The sequence below is a fragment of the Aricia agestis genome, chromosome 11, assembly GCF_905147365.1.
Source record: "Aricia agestis chromosome 11, ilAriAges1.1, whole genome shotgun sequence".
Taxonomy (NCBI): Eukaryota; Metazoa; Arthropoda; class Insecta; order Lepidoptera; family Lycaenidae; genus Aricia; species Aricia agestis.
The window spans coordinates 1,524,523-1,540,790 of NC_056416.1; the positions used below are offsets into that span (position 1 = coordinate 1,524,523).

At 38.7% G+C, this 16,268-nt stretch overlaps 1 protein-coding gene, 1 long non-coding RNA gene and 2 other non-coding genes across 5 annotated transcripts in view; 1 reads left to right on the top strand and 3 right to left on the bottom strand.

Annotated features, from left to right (window-relative positions):
* Nucleotides 1–723: 723 nt before the first annotated feature.
* Nucleotides 724–16,268, bottom strand: part of LOC121731834 (protein KIAA0100) — a 32,920-nt gene continuing 17,375 nt past the window's right edge. The window contains exons 22-38 of the mRNA XM_042121499.1: nt 15,743–15,890; nt 14,995–15,237; nt 14,591–14,770; nt 14,362–14,475; nt 14,009–14,177; nt 13,451–13,639; nt 12,713–12,873; nt 12,301–12,462; nt 11,847–12,005; nt 7,980–8,096; nt 7,547–7,761; nt 7,200–7,299; nt 5,929–6,070; nt 3,165–3,391; nt 2,183–2,379; nt 1,671–1,782; nt 724–1,394 (exon numbers count right to left, since the gene is read on the bottom strand). Of these exons, the coding sequence (XP_041977433.1) occupies nt 1,332–1,394; nt 1,671–1,782; nt 2,183–2,379; nt 3,165–3,391; nt 5,929–6,070; nt 7,200–7,299; nt 7,547–7,761; nt 7,980–8,096; nt 11,847–12,005; nt 12,301–12,462; nt 12,713–12,873; nt 13,451–13,639; nt 14,009–14,177; nt 14,362–14,475; nt 14,591–14,770; nt 14,995–15,237; nt 15,743–15,890 (2,698 nt within the window). The 3' untranslated portion in view covers nt 724–1,331. The remainder of the gene's footprint in view (nt 1,395–1,670; nt 1,783–2,182; nt 2,380–3,164; nt 3,392–5,928; nt 6,071–7,199; nt 7,300–7,546; nt 7,762–7,979; nt 8,097–11,846; nt 12,006–12,300; nt 12,463–12,712; nt 12,874–13,450; nt 13,640–14,008; nt 14,178–14,361; nt 14,476–14,590; nt 14,771–14,994; nt 15,238–15,742; nt 15,891–16,268) is intronic.
* Trnad-guc lies at nt 9,337–9,408 on the top strand. The gene has a single exon. It is a non-coding gene; the product is annotated as a tRNA-Asp (tRNA).
* Nucleotides 9,854–9,925, bottom strand: Trnad-guc. The gene has a single exon. It is a non-coding gene; the product is annotated as a tRNA-Asp (tRNA).
* On the bottom strand, nt 10,755–11,479 carry LOC121731723. Of its 2 annotated transcripts, none has more exons than XR_006036274.1 (3): nt 11,262–11,479; nt 10,927–11,041; nt 10,755–10,814 (listed from the first exon to the last, which is right to left on the bottom strand). It is a non-coding gene; the product is annotated as an uncharacterized LOC121731723 (long non-coding RNA). The 2 variants fall into 2 exon arrangements; XR_006036275.1 differs by having other exon boundaries at nt 10,927–11,096.

Consider the following 16,268-nt stretch of genomic DNA (forward strand, 5'->3'; position numbering starts at 1 on the left):
TTTTGTGAGTTGTGAACTTGTGAGTCGGGGAATTTCAGTCGCAATTCGAATTTCGAGTCGAAATTTGTTGGGCTGCCAGACGAGTGCATTTTATTCAGTTGCTGTCCAACGTTTATATACCAGGTGTTTGTGTCGTGCAATGGAACCGTTGAAAATTTTGTACATTTACGAAGCAAGACACAGAAAATAATGTCAGAAATAAAATTATCACATGAGAGCTTAATTTGTGCGGGAAACAAAATATTAATTATTGATATTTTATATATCTATTTTCAAGTGGTTTTTAATGTATTTTTTCCTTTTTGCTTTTTTTTTAATTATACTCAAAGCATTCTATAGAAACAAAAAATACCTACATTAGAACTAACCTATTTGGTGCAAATTTAGTATTACAAAATTAAATACAAATTTTAATGAAACCATAATATAATTTTATTTATTAAAATATTATAAGCAGAAACAAAAGATTTAATAAATTTAGAAATATTTTTAACGCTACACAATCACTAATTTTGGAATGTTGTTTTTGCTTATAACTATTTTTATTGCATCCTCATAAGCTAACGATATTTCAATAAAAAAAAATGTTTATGTTATTTGTAACCAATGCCAATTAAATAAAAAATATTTGCGTTGATTTTCCAATTCTTGAATATATTCAATAATAAATATGTTATAATAATTAATTCAATTATATTATTGATTTAAATAAAAATTAAAGTTTAAACAGTTAAATCAACAGCTGATAATCATTTTAAATCACATACATTTATTGCAAGTTGTCTTTTATGGTCAATTATTAAAGACAAAAAATAATAGTAAAACTCATAAATCATAACTATTGAGCTATAATAAATGCAAGGGCCTAGTCACGTTCTTTAAAAATAGTATGGTTTTTCTAGGCATTTTGATTATTTTAACACTATTAGTAACGACTAAATCAGTCAACTTTTCATTGTTCTTCAAAAATACTCCAATTTATAATATCACTCAATCAAAATATTTTTTCATTATCATTATCATTCTAGACTGCAATCATTCTAATAGACAAAGAAGGAAGATCAATATAGTGTCTAGAAACTTTTTATTATACTAAGATTATGTCTGTGTGTATAACAAGTGAGTGATAGAGATAGCAATACAACTATCTCTTTCTAAAGAGTGTTAAGGAGTTAGCTCATTCCCTCAGTCTTTGTAACACTGGAAGACTGTCTTCTATGGAAGATGTCTTCTACAAAATACTACCGTCTTCTACTAACAATATGGTGCATATATCAAAAGGTCCGCGAAAGTCAGTCGTCGTCTTTCAACGGAACCTTTTTCGACTTTTGCTATGATTTGGAAAACTTGAACACGCTCGACGCGCTCTTTTTCTGCGGCTTGTTTTCGGTTCCCTGAAAATGATGATTATTTTAGTTTGAATTTTGATATAAAACATTTAGCTGTGGCAAGTAATGAAAAACTTGTAATATACGAAAAATAATATTTTTAAAACATATTAAAAATACAATATTGTAATGAATCTCTCAAGATTTGAAAAAAGATCTAAAAGTCTGCAGGCACGCTCCAAACGTGTACATTTACGTGCATAGTAGCGTACCCTTGGCGTGCTCATTGGCGGACGCACTGCGTATATTAACTGCGTGCTTAATTACTATACGTATACGTACGGTACGCTCGCCGAGCAGAAGACGCGCTTTGTCCTCCTCTAGCGGCTCAGGCGCGGCGGCGGCGCGGCGATGCAGCTGCAGTTTCTGACGGATGGCTTGCGAGAGGATCACCCTGCATAGAACATGTTATTAAATCATAAAGATCAATTTTTCGCTAGTTTGCAGGGTAATATTTATCCCTGGGAGGCTGGGATTGACAATAAAATTTGTTGAAATTCACATACCATTTGAAATACGCATTCACAGAAATGTAGGAGGATCATGTCAGTCAAACGGCTCAAACCGATCAATACCGCGTACCCGAAAAGAAAGGACGTTAAATATCGCTTATAGTGTTTCTCTGAGTCAGGCTACAGAAAGCCACGGGAATTGTGGGCCCAGGTAACTTGGCATAAGTTCAGTTACATTTTGTTCTGTATTTGTTTTCACAACTCCTTTACGCATTTGTTACGGCGACGACAATAGCTTATCAATTATCATCAAGCAATCCACCTGGTCCATGTCATACAAACCTTCTGGTATCACTCTTGGTGGCGAGCAGCAGGTCGAGCCAGGTCCACGTGACGTTATGGTACTCGAGGGTGGGCAGCACGAGCGGCAGGTCTCGCACATCTTCTAGATTCTTCTCTTTGCTGCCCTTGTAGGACACGCGTACGGGCACTTCGGGGATCTTGATGTAGATGAACAGCTTGTTTTTCTCAGCACGCTCCTGTACGCAATATTTTTGTTGGCATTAAGAGGATACACCAGGGGCTAGAGAAATAAAAAAAAAGTACGTGTAATATCTATAGCTGTCTCCCTTACCTCAAGCTTATACCGCAGAACGCGATAGAGACAACTGCAGAAAATCAACGATTCGTTGTCCCCTGATTCCTTCTCCAAAACTTAACCGATTTAAGTACTTTTTTCATTATAGATTAAAGAAAGGCTTGAGCTGTGTTCCTATGTTTTATTTTTTTTTGTATAATTTAGCCAAATCTGTTTTCTGGATGTTTGAACACAGCGGAAAATATGGCCATTTTTTGGGTTTTTGAACGTTCATATCTTATTTAATAATAAAATTATGAAAAAAAAGAAAACATAGGGACATTGTATTAGTGGCCGTAGATATTCAGGAAAAAAATTATAACTCTACTAGCATTATCCAGGGAGGAAACAGGGGACAACGTTTATATGGAAAAAAGGGCGGTGTGGACTCCTCTTAACAGAAATATATATGTAGATTATGAATAAGTTCAGCGTTCCTAAACAAGAAAATTTATTATGCTCAATAAGAAAGACGTGTAGGATATCTGTAGAGTTCTTGCTCAATCAGCTCTCTTTGGACGCACGACGACGTTGCACGATTTACCTATAAGCGTTAGCGTTTTAACCAAAGAGATATGGGGGTAAAAATAGGCCCCTAGCAGAACAACAACCCTAGTGCCTTAAACTAACAACTTAAAGAACCTCCAGAAAACCGGACACAAGAAAGAAGTTTTGCTTATAACTTACCTTCATCTTCTCCACATCATCCTTATCCCTCTTATCTCTCTTCACGTAGAAGTTAGAATTACTGTCTTTCCCCTTCTTCTTGACCCTCTTGCTGCCGGTCAGCGCCCGCCCCTCACCACGCCCCTCACCCCGGCCCTCCCCGTCCTCATCCCCCTCGTCCATGGTGTCAGGATCTCGCTCGGGGAAGCAGAACTTGAGCATCGTGTTAAAGAACTTCTTGGTAAGACCTGGGTGTAAAAATGTTATATAACTACGGTTGTGCTATTTGAAACCAATGTTAGAGGTTCGATTCGAACAGCAAAATAGTTTATAGCAGATATTTTATGTAATAGATGTGCACTTCTATTACATAAATCTGCTATAAACTATAGATTTTGCATAATCTATTTGAAAACTTAAAAACGACGACTTAAAAGAATAATAATGGGTATTTGATGATGATTTTAATTTTATAACTATGAAAAGCAGAATCAGTGACAAGATGTAAGATGTTGCGAAATTGATATAAACTCGTAATTATTGATAAAGTTGTTGTTATATTTAACAGTTTCAAAAGTTTAATGGAATAGTACCGTTCTTAACAGAGATGTTTAGTCATGTGAAAAAGGGTCATTTTAGCATTATCTGCACTGCAATAATTAAACCATAAGCCGCTGTTTGTTTAGTTGATTAGGGCCAATAGATTTATCAGATAAGATGCTATTAATAGAACAATGTGCAGTAGTATAAATTGCACAATATAGTAACCCACATAGATATTGATCAAGCTTGAATAAAAAATAAAAAAAATAAAAATTGTTTTATTTCTGAATAAATTTGAATCAAATATTTTCAGAATGTTGAACTACATGTTGCCTACCACCGAAGCAGTGTGAACTTCTACTGACAGGCTGGAATTAGAATCTAGTTTTGCAATACAATTAAATCATTTGCTATATACAGGGTGTAACAAAAATAAGTGATAATACTTTAGGGTGTGTAATTTTTTTTTCACTTTTGTATGGGCAAGGGTCCGAGCGTCACGAGTTTCCCCATACAAAAGTGAAAAAAAATTTTTGTCTTTCAGCGCTGCTACTTTCACAGTGAACTCTCTACAAGGAACACGTACACACCCTAAAGTATTATCACTTATTTTTGTTACACCCTGTATATGGCGATATAATCTAATATCAAAAAAATATTATCAGCGTTACTGAAAAAGAATGTTACTTTTTTTTCTTTAAATTGTTTAGTTTTTCAGACATCTATTTAAACATATATACATTTTGCAGCAAATATGAAAACAAAAAGTATGGAAACGTTTGCAGATGCTTTTAATTTATCTTCAATGTAAGAGCAAGCCGCATACGGCCTCCCAAAAACCAGAAACGCGTCGACGTTTCGTTTATTACCGTCCAATGTCGCGTTGTGACAAACTATTGAAGTAATGAATACATCATCAGTGCAATTGATTGCACTGATGATGTATTCATAATCATCAAACTTGTAATTAGATGTAAATCTGCCACTGATATTACTTAGCTGTAAGTTTTCCATACTATAATATATTATACCTAATTTATAAAACATACTAAATTTTAAATAAGTAACTAGATGTCCCGCGCGGCTTCGCCCGCGTAAATTAGAAATTTTACAGAATCCGTAGCTACATTTTCCCATAAAAAATATTTCCCCCGTTTTTCCCACATTTTCCTGAGTTTCTTCTGTCGTATTAGTCTTAGAGTAATAATATAATATAACCTTCTCGATAAATGATGAGTCTTACTCGATAAATGATCTATCTAACACTGAGATAAGTTTTTAAATCGGACCTGTAGTTTCTGAGATTGACGCGTTCAAGCAAACATACTCTTCAGGTTTATAATATTAGGTAGATATAGATTTTTTTTAATTATCGCTTGACAAACTCGAGTCTCGATCTAAAAGACTATGAAATGGTATAATATGGTAGTGATGATGATGATGATGATGATGAAGAATGTAATTTGCATAGTAGCATATGCTTTCTGTTCTTAAAACAACGCCGAAACTTACTTGTATCTATAAAGAATCAGGAATTCTCTCAGCACCTTCCGAACCACGGTATACCAGGTATATCTCTGTGCAAAATCTTACTTGTTGGTAGCATATGCTTAGAATACTTCTCACGAAACCGAAGTCACCATATGTTTCCCTATAAGTTTTGAGGAGTTCCCTCGATTACTTATGGATCCTTCATCAGATCACCACTTTTCTGAATATAATACCAAATTGGGATGATAGCCTATATACCAAAAGAAAAATTTTGAAAATCGGTTAACAAACGGCGGAGTAATCGTTGAATATAAGAAAACGAACATAACACCTCCCCCATTTTGAAAGTCGGTTAAAATTGTAGCCTATGTGTTATTTATTTAATATTTTAATCAGCACATGAATTGAATAACAAAATTTTTTTCAAATTAATCGTAGCACCATCTGTCAGGACAAACTAAAATTGAAATAGAATAATATTGAATGCGATGATAGCGCCGTCCGCCGGATCTAATGTAAAACATTCCAAAATCAACAACTCCTTATAAATAAGAAATTAATTGAAAAAACATTTTCCAGTAGACCAAACTGTAAATCTAAACCATTCTCGAATCTCCACGAACACACACAAAAAATTTCATCAAAATTGGTCCAGTCGTTTAGGAGGAGTTCAGTCACATACACACGCACACAAGAAATATATATATTAAGATATGTAACATACTCGTATGCTGTCTGACGATTTACTCACCGATCCGTATAGGCACTATATTGACTTCAAAGTGCTCCTTGACAGATATACCGCCGACGGGCGGGCGGTCACGGCAGAACACACGCAGCGCCGCCCGACGCGCGACCGGCGCACGACCCGACGCGGCCTGCGGCGCCAGCACCTGTACCACAGAATATAATATATTAGTAGTACCAACAGAAGTCTCACTTGCGAAACCCGTTTAAAGAAATAACGACTCATGTCATGATACTATTAAGTTCAAATTCCGACCGCGCAATGCTAGGTGCCTACAATTATATTCACCTACATGTCCGCTCTCCGTCTATCGCATAACTCGTACCTTTTCTGACGAAATCAAGGTTTTCGCCTTTTAGAAAACAAAATATTCTTTTTAATTACTATTGGTATGAATAGCAAAATTTTAGTAACCCAATCTATATTTTATAGTAGTTTTATATATTCGATTATAGTGCAGGAAACTTTTACAATTTAAACATAGTAACTTGTGTTTATTTCTGTATAGTTTGTGCGTTTCTACTTTCTTTGTATGAAATTGGTTTATTTGCTATGTTTGTATAGTTTTTATCTACTTTTTGTATTTAAATACCTTATTCAAATACATATTTCATTGGTTTTTTTGAATTGTTCATTTTTATAAGATTTATAACGATTTTGTCACCGCGGTTAAATCAGTATCATCAATAAAATTCCTCTATGATCAGTAAACAGTAAATATTTACGCGACGAAAAATCTTGCACGTGCGTCACCGCTCGCTTGTGAGTCCCTACTGATTGGCCACCCGCGGGTGGTACTTACAGTTCGATACCTATTCTCGCGAGTGGGACAGGCCTGCCTGTACGCATGGCGTTTATTGTGCGTACTGTACGCATGTGTGGCGTGTATTGTGTGTACTGAACGCATGTGTGGCGTGTATTGTGCATACTGTACGCATATGTGGCGTGTATTGTGTGTACTGTACGCAAGTATGGCGTTTATTGTGCGTAATGTACCCATGTATGGCGTGTAATGTGCGTAGTGTACGCGAATATGGCGTTTATTGTGCGTACTCTCGTAGATAGCGTACACCGTTTGTAAAAATTCTTCTTACTTATCCATCTCGAGGTGGCTTTCTGATCCTTGCGGCGCGCGACCGCGTCCAATAATAATTTAAACAAAATGACACTTTATAAACTAGGAAACTAGGTCATAGGTTTTATTTTGCTCTGGCGGCATCGGTCTTTAAACCAATGTCGGTAGAAAATAGTCTATCGAACTGGATGCCACATACCTCAGGGAAGGGCTCGTTGGGCAGCAGGTTGGTGACGCGCACGTACCCCACCTCCAGCTGATGTTCCACCGAGTCGTCGGACCGGGATGTCTTCGTGTACCTGGAGCACAAAGGGTAACTCAAAACAACCGTAAAAGCGATACTGGTTACCGGAACCGGTTTCATGTTCCTTCTATTGCACTACCATCCAGTCGAATAGAGCTCTACTTAATTTATGGAAGATTAAGTTAGAGTGCATAAGGTGTATATGCCAGCGCGCGCTCTTCAAGCAGATCTCATTGGTATTTGGGAGAGATCGGGGACTAGTATGTAACCTGTTACATATATAGTTTGTCGAGCTCACTCACAGGAAGTTAGTCAGCAGCAGATCAGCGATGCCGAGCTGGCCATCAGCGTCAGTTAGCCGCCAGCGCGCGCTCTTGAAGCAGATCTCGTTGTAGCGGTGGGGCGGGGGCTCCGCGGCCACGCCTCCCGCGCGCCGCCCCCGCGCCTCCCGCCACGCCCGCACCATCGCATCAAGCTCCGCGCCGAGAGACCAAGCTGACTCCTTGCACTCGTTCACCTGAACAAGTATGAAAAAAAGAATTACATCTGCTACAATAACTACATATTTTTAAATCGCCTACACATGACCGGCGATGACTGATCCCCAAAAATTTTTAAATAAATTTCTTCGGATTAGCAAAAAATGTGCTGAGTATGCAAACAAGTGTTCCCTGACTTTAAAACACTAAAATTTTTAATCAATAATTATTACAATTCAAATGCTATAGAGATTACCTGGTCATCAAGATGTTTAAGTTCCTCAATACCGGCGGGATCATCGCCGACGATGCTCCTGTTCTTGAGGTAGTACTCCTTCTCCAGCCGCCGCAGCCGCGCCAGCGTCTCACGCACCTGCAACACACGACATTTTCAAACAAACGATTCGCATTTTACTATCAGAGAAGTTGTTTCATAGGCAGATGGCGGACCTACGTAATTTAGTCGTATTATTTCAAACCCATCCAATCCAATTATAGATAACAGCTTTATAACATTGAATTGACGTAATCCGACCAACTGACTTAGGTCTGTCAACTGCCGTCTGCCTATTAATCAATTTCGTCGAAATTCAAACTCTTGTAATTTTTGTATGAATTATTAATCTATATTATAAAACATAGTCGCTTTTTTCCCCTCATGTCCCTTTGTTACCTTTAATCTTTAAACCTACGCAACGGATTTTGATGATTCTTTCAGTGTTAGATAGCCCATTTATCGAGGAAGGCTATAGGCTATATTTTATCATGCTAAAACTAATAGGAGCGAATAAATAGAGGAAAATGTGGAATAAACGGGGAAAATTATTTGAAAGGGCTAACTTGAACGCGCTAATCTCAGAAACTATTGGTCCGATTTGAAAAATTATTTAAGTCTTAGAAAGCCCATTTATTGAGGAAGGCTACAGGCTATATTTTATCACGCTAAGACTAATTGAAAAATGTGGGGGCAAAAAAACGGGGGAAATTATTTGAAAGGGCTTATCTCGCGAACTACTGGAGCAATTTTTATGTTAATTTGGCAGATAAGAAGTAGACCACGTGAAGCATCATAGGCTTTCGATTTTAATCATTTTTTCAGTGGCTATATATTTTATACCCGTGCGACGCCGGGGCGGGTCGCTAGCATAATATATAATTCTCTTTTTCGGCATGAGTTTCAAAGTTTGTGTATGTATACTGTAGTCTGGGTGTATACCAACATTTTTCATTTAAAAATAAATAATTGTACGGCCTTACGACAAAAGATTTAAACACCTGTTGACAGTTAATTAGGGAAAAATTCAGTACAAAATGGTCTCAAAACAACTGTTCAATAGATGTTTAGTTTCTTGTGGTAAGTAAGACCGGCAATATCTGGCCACTAGTTATTATATTTAAATTAAGTAAAGCAAATCACCTTGAATTTTGTTTTTAGATATCCGACCAAGGTTACGTAAATGCATAAATCTTATTTCCTAGCAGTATGAGTAAGTTACGCCGTATTATAATATTGTTTTAATATGACTAACTTTATAAATTCATTCTATGAGTAACACTGGCGATGACGTCATGACAAAGAAATCAAGATCTAAAATTTCGGCAATTGCATTAAGTCTTCGGTAGTATAGTGGTCAGTATCCCCGCCTGTCACGCGGGAGACCGGGGTTCGATTCCCCGCCGGAGAGAACTCATTTTTTTTAACTTTTCTCTTCTCTTTAGCATCTTTTTTTTAGTAAATAGGTTAGTCTGTCAGGAAAGTGAAGAAATTAAAAAGTGATAACATCGTAGTGTCATCCCTTTTTTCTTAGATTGATTTGAAAGGGATGACACTACGATGTTGTCACTTTTTAATTTCTTCACTTTTTTGACAGACTATAAATATGTAGGTTTTTCTTTATCGTACTATACTTTTTACATACAAACTGACATTGTGTCATGTCAGTGAAAAGTGAAAAATTTGTTAAAAATGAGATTCGGTTATTTCTTGCTATATCAGTTAAAGATGGTGGGCAGGTTTTATTTTGTACTTTACAAACATTTATTATTATTTAAAATATTTACTTTTAAAACATGAAACGATATTTTGGTAAAAAAATAAATAAATAAAAAATTTATAAAACAAAAATAGTTCTCTCCGGCGGGGAATCGAACCCCGGTCTCCCGCGTGACAGGCGGGGATACTGACCACTATACTACCGAAGACTTGTAACACGTGCTGAAATTTCGCAATATAAAGCAAAACTAACTTCGTCGAAACGATGCGTTATTCGATTCGAAATTGAATTAGATTTATTGAGAGTATAATTATTATTGATCGCATGTTCTTCCGCAATTTACAAATAATGTTCAAGAAAAAGGTCAAATTTAAATTAGCAAATAATAAATATAGCGGAATGGGGAAGATTTTTGCCATTTTTCTCCGCTAGGTGTCGCGATTACTATGATCCGCTATGCCTCGTCTCGCCAATCTGTGCATCGTTACATTTGAGATCTTTTTGACGTTTTTTTTATAAATCTAATAAAAATGACAAAGTGTGCAGTGCCGGGATGCAAGGAAAATGGTTATCTTTTGTTCCCAAAAGATAAAAATAGGAAAAGGTTGTGGGCTAAAGCAATAAAACGGCCAGAATTGGCGAAATCGCATTCTTCATATTTACGATTTTGTGGACATCATTTTACAGAAAATTATTATAAAACTTTTCTTCTAATTCTTTTGTATGGTAAATTTTGTGCTTTCAGAGGTGAGGAAGAATATTTTTTCTTCGGGCGATGAAAACTCTATAGCTTTTGAGTGGACACTTCCTCTAATACTACAGTTTTATGTTCAATCATATCAACTGTACCAAACAACACAGTAGCAACATGCTTGCAATGTGAATTAACTCCAGATCCGGCTGTTCATTCACAATTAGTCTCTTCTAATATACCATTTTTGTATAATTTAATATTAACCTCATACTGAGTTTTTTTCATTGCTGCTTTACAAAAACCTTTTATATATTATGTAAATTCATTTATCGAGACAGCTCTTAATATAAGAAGGTATCTATTCTCGTATAAACTTTTCCCCTTTATTAATGATTGACTGCATCTGAAAAAATTAAAATTAAGTAAGTAGAGTAACACAGCAAACTTTTTTCCTGATTATGAAAAATGATCTTTTATAGGTACAAAAAGTTTATTAAATGAATTAATATACTCACTCTCCAAAATACTCTTGTATTTGATGTTTATTTAATGGTGGCAATGGGGTATTGCTGTTTATATCTTTATAATAATCGTCTTTTGGTATGACCATAACTTCGGTTTGTACTGGTTCTGAGGAACATGATTTATCAGTGAAGTTAAAATTTCTATCATACGCTTCTTAAACCTACAAAAGCAGAAGATAGCTTAGAACTTGTTTTTCACAAACAATAATAAACGAAGTGAATAAAGGTTCATAGAATTATGGTCAAGAGTTTAATGTTAATCAGTAAAAACATTCACCAAGAAAATATAAAGTACTGTAGTAATTTATTTACTTTTATTTACTAACCTCTCTACAAGGTCTGCCTTTCTTCCACTACAGGAAGCACCCCTCTTCTTTAATTCTTCTTTGAGCTGATTTAATTTCCAGGTACAATACATTGCACAGGTAAACATCAGACAGGTAAACGTGGCACAGGTAAACGTTATACAAAAATATTTCGTATGAACCGCTCCGAACCATAGAATGTAAATAGATCATACGCGTGGCGCCCTCTGACTATGAAATCTTCCCCATAGGGTGGATTGCACCAGAGGCGTAGTTATAGCAGATTATAGTTAAAAGTTATCGTCAAATATGGCATGCATTATGGACTTTTACTAGGGATTTGACAGTTCATTTATGTAACGGAATCTTTGAGCAAGATTTTTACCTATTTCCAGTAGTCTAATTAAAATCTATTAAAAAGAATTAAGTTTTTTTAACTATTATTGTATTGATGTAATTACAATTGTAATGCTATATTACGGTCTCACCTGTGTCTGCAGGCGATTATGCAGGTCTCACCTACGTCTGCAGGCGGTTATGTAGGTCCCACCTGGGTCTGCAGGCGGTACAGGTCTCACCTGGGTCTGCAGGCGGTGCAGCTCTCACCTGTGTCTGCAGGCGGTGGATGAGGTCTCGAGGGTGGGGGTCGGTGTCGCGGTGCAGCTGCAGCTGGAATCGGTGCCGCGCGCGCCGCTCCAGCGCCCGCCGCCGTTCCGGCTCCACGTGAAGCACCACGTTGTTCACCACGTCCAGTAGCATCGCGTACTAAAACACATAATTATTATCTGATGAAGGAATTCGTATATTTATAGGATGTGTTTAACGTTTAACGACGTTATCGAAAATACTTTTCGATAGTCTCGTAAAATGTTCCTGCTTACACAATAAACAAATTGCTAAGACATTTTTATGAACTTATACTAGATGTCACCCGCAACATTGCAAATGCAAAAAACACGTAAATCTTTGTAGAATTTTCTATCGGAATCATTTCAATTGTATTTATTTATATTAGTACAACCTTCGATCTTATATCACCATGTCATATGGTTCAGTATACCTGCAGCGAGTTGGTGCACACGTCAAGGTCGTGGTGCATGAGCGTGAAGGAGTCGTAGGGCTGCGGCGCCGGGTCCCACCCCCCGCCCTCCGCGCCGCCCGCGCCGTCCTCGTGCGACACGTAGTAGAACTCGCACGCGCATCGAGACACTATGCGTTGTAGCTGGAAAATAAATCGTTTTACTTTTATTGTGAATGTATAAAGTTACTTTCTTAACTGGTGATGAATAAATTTGTAGCTGAACGGACATAACTTGTCCTTTATTTTGAGTATTTCTAAGTTAATTTCTGAGCCAAGTAGGCAAGTAAGACCATTTTGAAAGCGCTTATCAATATTATAAGCGGGGAGGAGATATAATCTCCTCTACCGACAACCATTAGATATGCTAGGCATTAAAAGCCACATCACATACCTGTGCTAAGCCGGCGTCGGGTGACGGGCCGACGGTTCTACCGATGACGCCGCCGGCGGAGTGTCCGCTGCCGACGAGGCGGGGCACGTCGGGCAGCGTGCTCATGTCGGGCCCGCCCACTCGCTCCTCGATCTCCTCTACCGACACCCACTGGATGTTCTCTGTGAATCCATCATAAATGATCAGACGCCATCTTTAATTGAATTTCTTTATTTATTATTTATTATTCTTTGTGCGATTTAGAGCATTTTAAACACGCGGCTAAGGTAAGTAATATTAATTTTTTTTTGCTTTCTTTTTTACCTGACTATAGCAAAGCCGAAGGGGTCGGTAATCATTTTGGCAAATTATGCATTTGTGTATAATGTCACCGTACTGCCCACTGATAATTTTTAAAAAGGTTTCGATAGATTCATAGGGATTAGGGACGTGGTAGGAAACCTAAGCTATGACTTTTGTATAGTCGGTACATATAGGTTAATTTTTTGTTGTAACAACGCTTGAACATTGAAGTTGGGAACCGCGAAAAACCGCCTAACCGACTTACCTTTAAAACATCGAACAATATAAGTTTTATTTTATCACGCTCTATCGTTGTAAGTTTATGTGCAAACGACGTTTAAAGGGACATACCATCCAGCTGATCTCGGTCCCTATCACAGTAGCCGCGCGTCTCGCACTCCTTAAGTACCTCCTGGGAGTTCACCAACTCGACTGCTGGACAATATATGCACTTACCGTCCAGCTGATCCCGGTCAGCCGCCTGCACAGTGGCGTAGTACTGCATGGCGGACAGCGCGCCGCTCCAGGCGGTGGCGGGCGGGGCACGACGCACGCGCTGCCGCACCTCGGCGCGCGCGGCGCACAGGATCACGTAGCCGCGCGTTTCGCACCCCTTGAGTACTACTTGCGAGTTCACCAGCTCGACTGTCGGATGACATTTAAGTTAGCTTATCATTGAAATTTTCTTATATATATTTTTGTTTAATTATATTAGATACTAGCGCGTTCAAACAAACAAACTAACAAACTCTTCCGCTTTATAATATTAGTATAGATTGGGTATAATCGAAAGTAAAGTGGATGTGTATAAATACAATTAGACAAGAAGATGTATTGTGCAGGATGTAACAAAACAAAGTGATAACTCTTTAAACACTACTACTTTCACCTAGTGAACTCTATACAATAAACACGTACACACCCTAAAGTACGTGTTACAACTTCAGGGCGTGTACCATTCTTTATCTCGCCTTCTTTCTTAATATTTTACTAACATAGTAAAAAATCACTAACTCAGACAGGCGGTGTGAGCGTCCGAGTCGTCGAGGGCATGTCTCGCGTGCGGCGGCGGGGGCGGGGCGTCGTCCGCGCCCGCCAGCTCGTCGCTGAACACGACCGGTGCCTCGCCCCCCGCCTCGCCTGCCTCCGCTACTAGCGCCGCCAGCATGCCTGCGCCGCCGCCCTGCGTAAATAGAATTTTACCTTACAATATAATTATTTTTTTCACTTGAAATACAAGGACAGAGTCTAAATCATCCATTTAGAAAATATTTTTATTTAATGATTTTTTTTACTAACTCAAAAACAAAATAATGTGTGATTGGATTTGAATAATAAGTTAAACTAATATTAGTAAGAAATCTTACTTGTGTGGGCGCCGGTGGTGGCGACGCCACGTCCGTCTCGCGCTGGTGTTTTGGCGTCGTTGCCGGCTTCTCCTCGTCTTTTAGCGCTTTCGTTGACAGATTTTTCTTTAATTGCTGCACAAAAAGAAAACAGGATATTTTGGAACGTCCAAATCCTTAGCATTTTAGAGCCCTTCTTATTAGAGCATGTATCTTTTTTACGATTTTCGATACGATTGTTGAGTCGTACCTGTGTCTTGATATAAGTATCTATCAGCGCGAAGGCCAAGTCTCTGTTGAGTTTGGTCCATGCGCCACGCAAGTCGTGGACAGCCAGGCGGTGCGCCGGCGGCCCGCCCCCTTCACGGCCGTACGACACGCGCCGCACTGACACGCAGTAGCATTTCTCCATGCAGCCTGTGCGCGCTCGCTGTAATTATTAAGTGGGTGGGCATTTTTCATGTGAGAAAAACAGAAGTATCTAATCATTAAATTTGTAAGTAGCCATAAACATATAATTAGTCTTATTAAGCCACAGTCGCCTAGATCGCAGTTGGTGTATGCACAGGTTCGCCTAAATTCTGAGCGTTTGTCACTTCAGCTTCTAGCGACACCTGGTGGCTGCATCATGCAACACAATAGAGCGAGACTCACCTCCTCCCTATCACCGTCTCGCTCATCAGCGGGCGGGGGCGGGGGCTGGCTGGCGGTCTTCAGCCACACCTCCACGTCGCCCAGCTCGCAGTTGGTGTACAAGGTGGCCCAGATCGCGCGAGCCCGACGCAATAGCCCGTCACTGCCCGCTACTAACGACAGTCGGTGACGCGAGCTGCACGTCACGCGCACGCCCAGCGCCTCGATGCCGCGCTGCATAGATGATGACGACCAGTAGAACACCTGGATTGTAAGCGAGGAGTATTTTTAAAAGAGAATTTGTACGTATATTGAATTATAAGTTAACATCCAGAAAGGCGCAAGTAAGCCTTAGGGACTGACTAATATTGGCTGGCTTACTACAATGTAACATCTGGTCAACTGATTGTTTTACATTTGTCCGCAACGATTCTTATAAACCGAATCGCGGTCTGATTGTATGGCTGTCCCGCTCACGTAGTACGATATAAAAACAAGGCCCTGATGAATTGGATGATCTAACACTAATTTTAATAAATAATTCATGGCGATCAAAGCTGATCACACACTTGTCAGCACCGTACGCGTACGCGTCGATCGCTCCGCATAACACACGAAATGCGGCGCGTACGATGCGGACGAATGCGCGAAGTTTCACATCATTTTATACAACGAATTCCGAAATGCGGCGCGTTCGGCGTCTACGTGCTAAAAATGTGCCTGTGTGTCACCTTAATTAGCCAACTCATTAACCAACTGAGCAGCCAACCTGCAGGTTATGCAGCTGGAGCGACACGCTGACGTTCCTGTAGTGGCGCGACAGTTGCGGCTTGCGCGGCCGCAGGTTGCGGAACACGCGCCCGCGCCGCGTCGGACGCGTCGTGCCGGATAGTATCAGTTTGAGGCTCTCAAACCATCTACAATATGAAGAAACGGAATCAGAATGTTGTGAGTGTTTGAAGAAAGTTTTATAAGCCGCAATTTTTTTTTCCTTTATTTAAAGGCCTGACATCGTAAGATTAAGTCGGCCTTAAAACATTAATAATTACAAAAAAACTTAGATCTAAATCCCTTAAATACAATGAGTGGATTACATAACTTAAAAAAATATCACTGCATTCAGCCTTAAAAGTATGTGAGAATTTAAACTATGAATGGTCATTTTAATCAAATCCTTTCATTAATTAAAAAAAAAATTGTATCTATTAGCTGTCAGAAAAATTTATTTATAGGTATGGTAGAGTCATAAACTTATAATGCATAGACCAACAAAGAGTGCGAGAGAGAAGAAAATC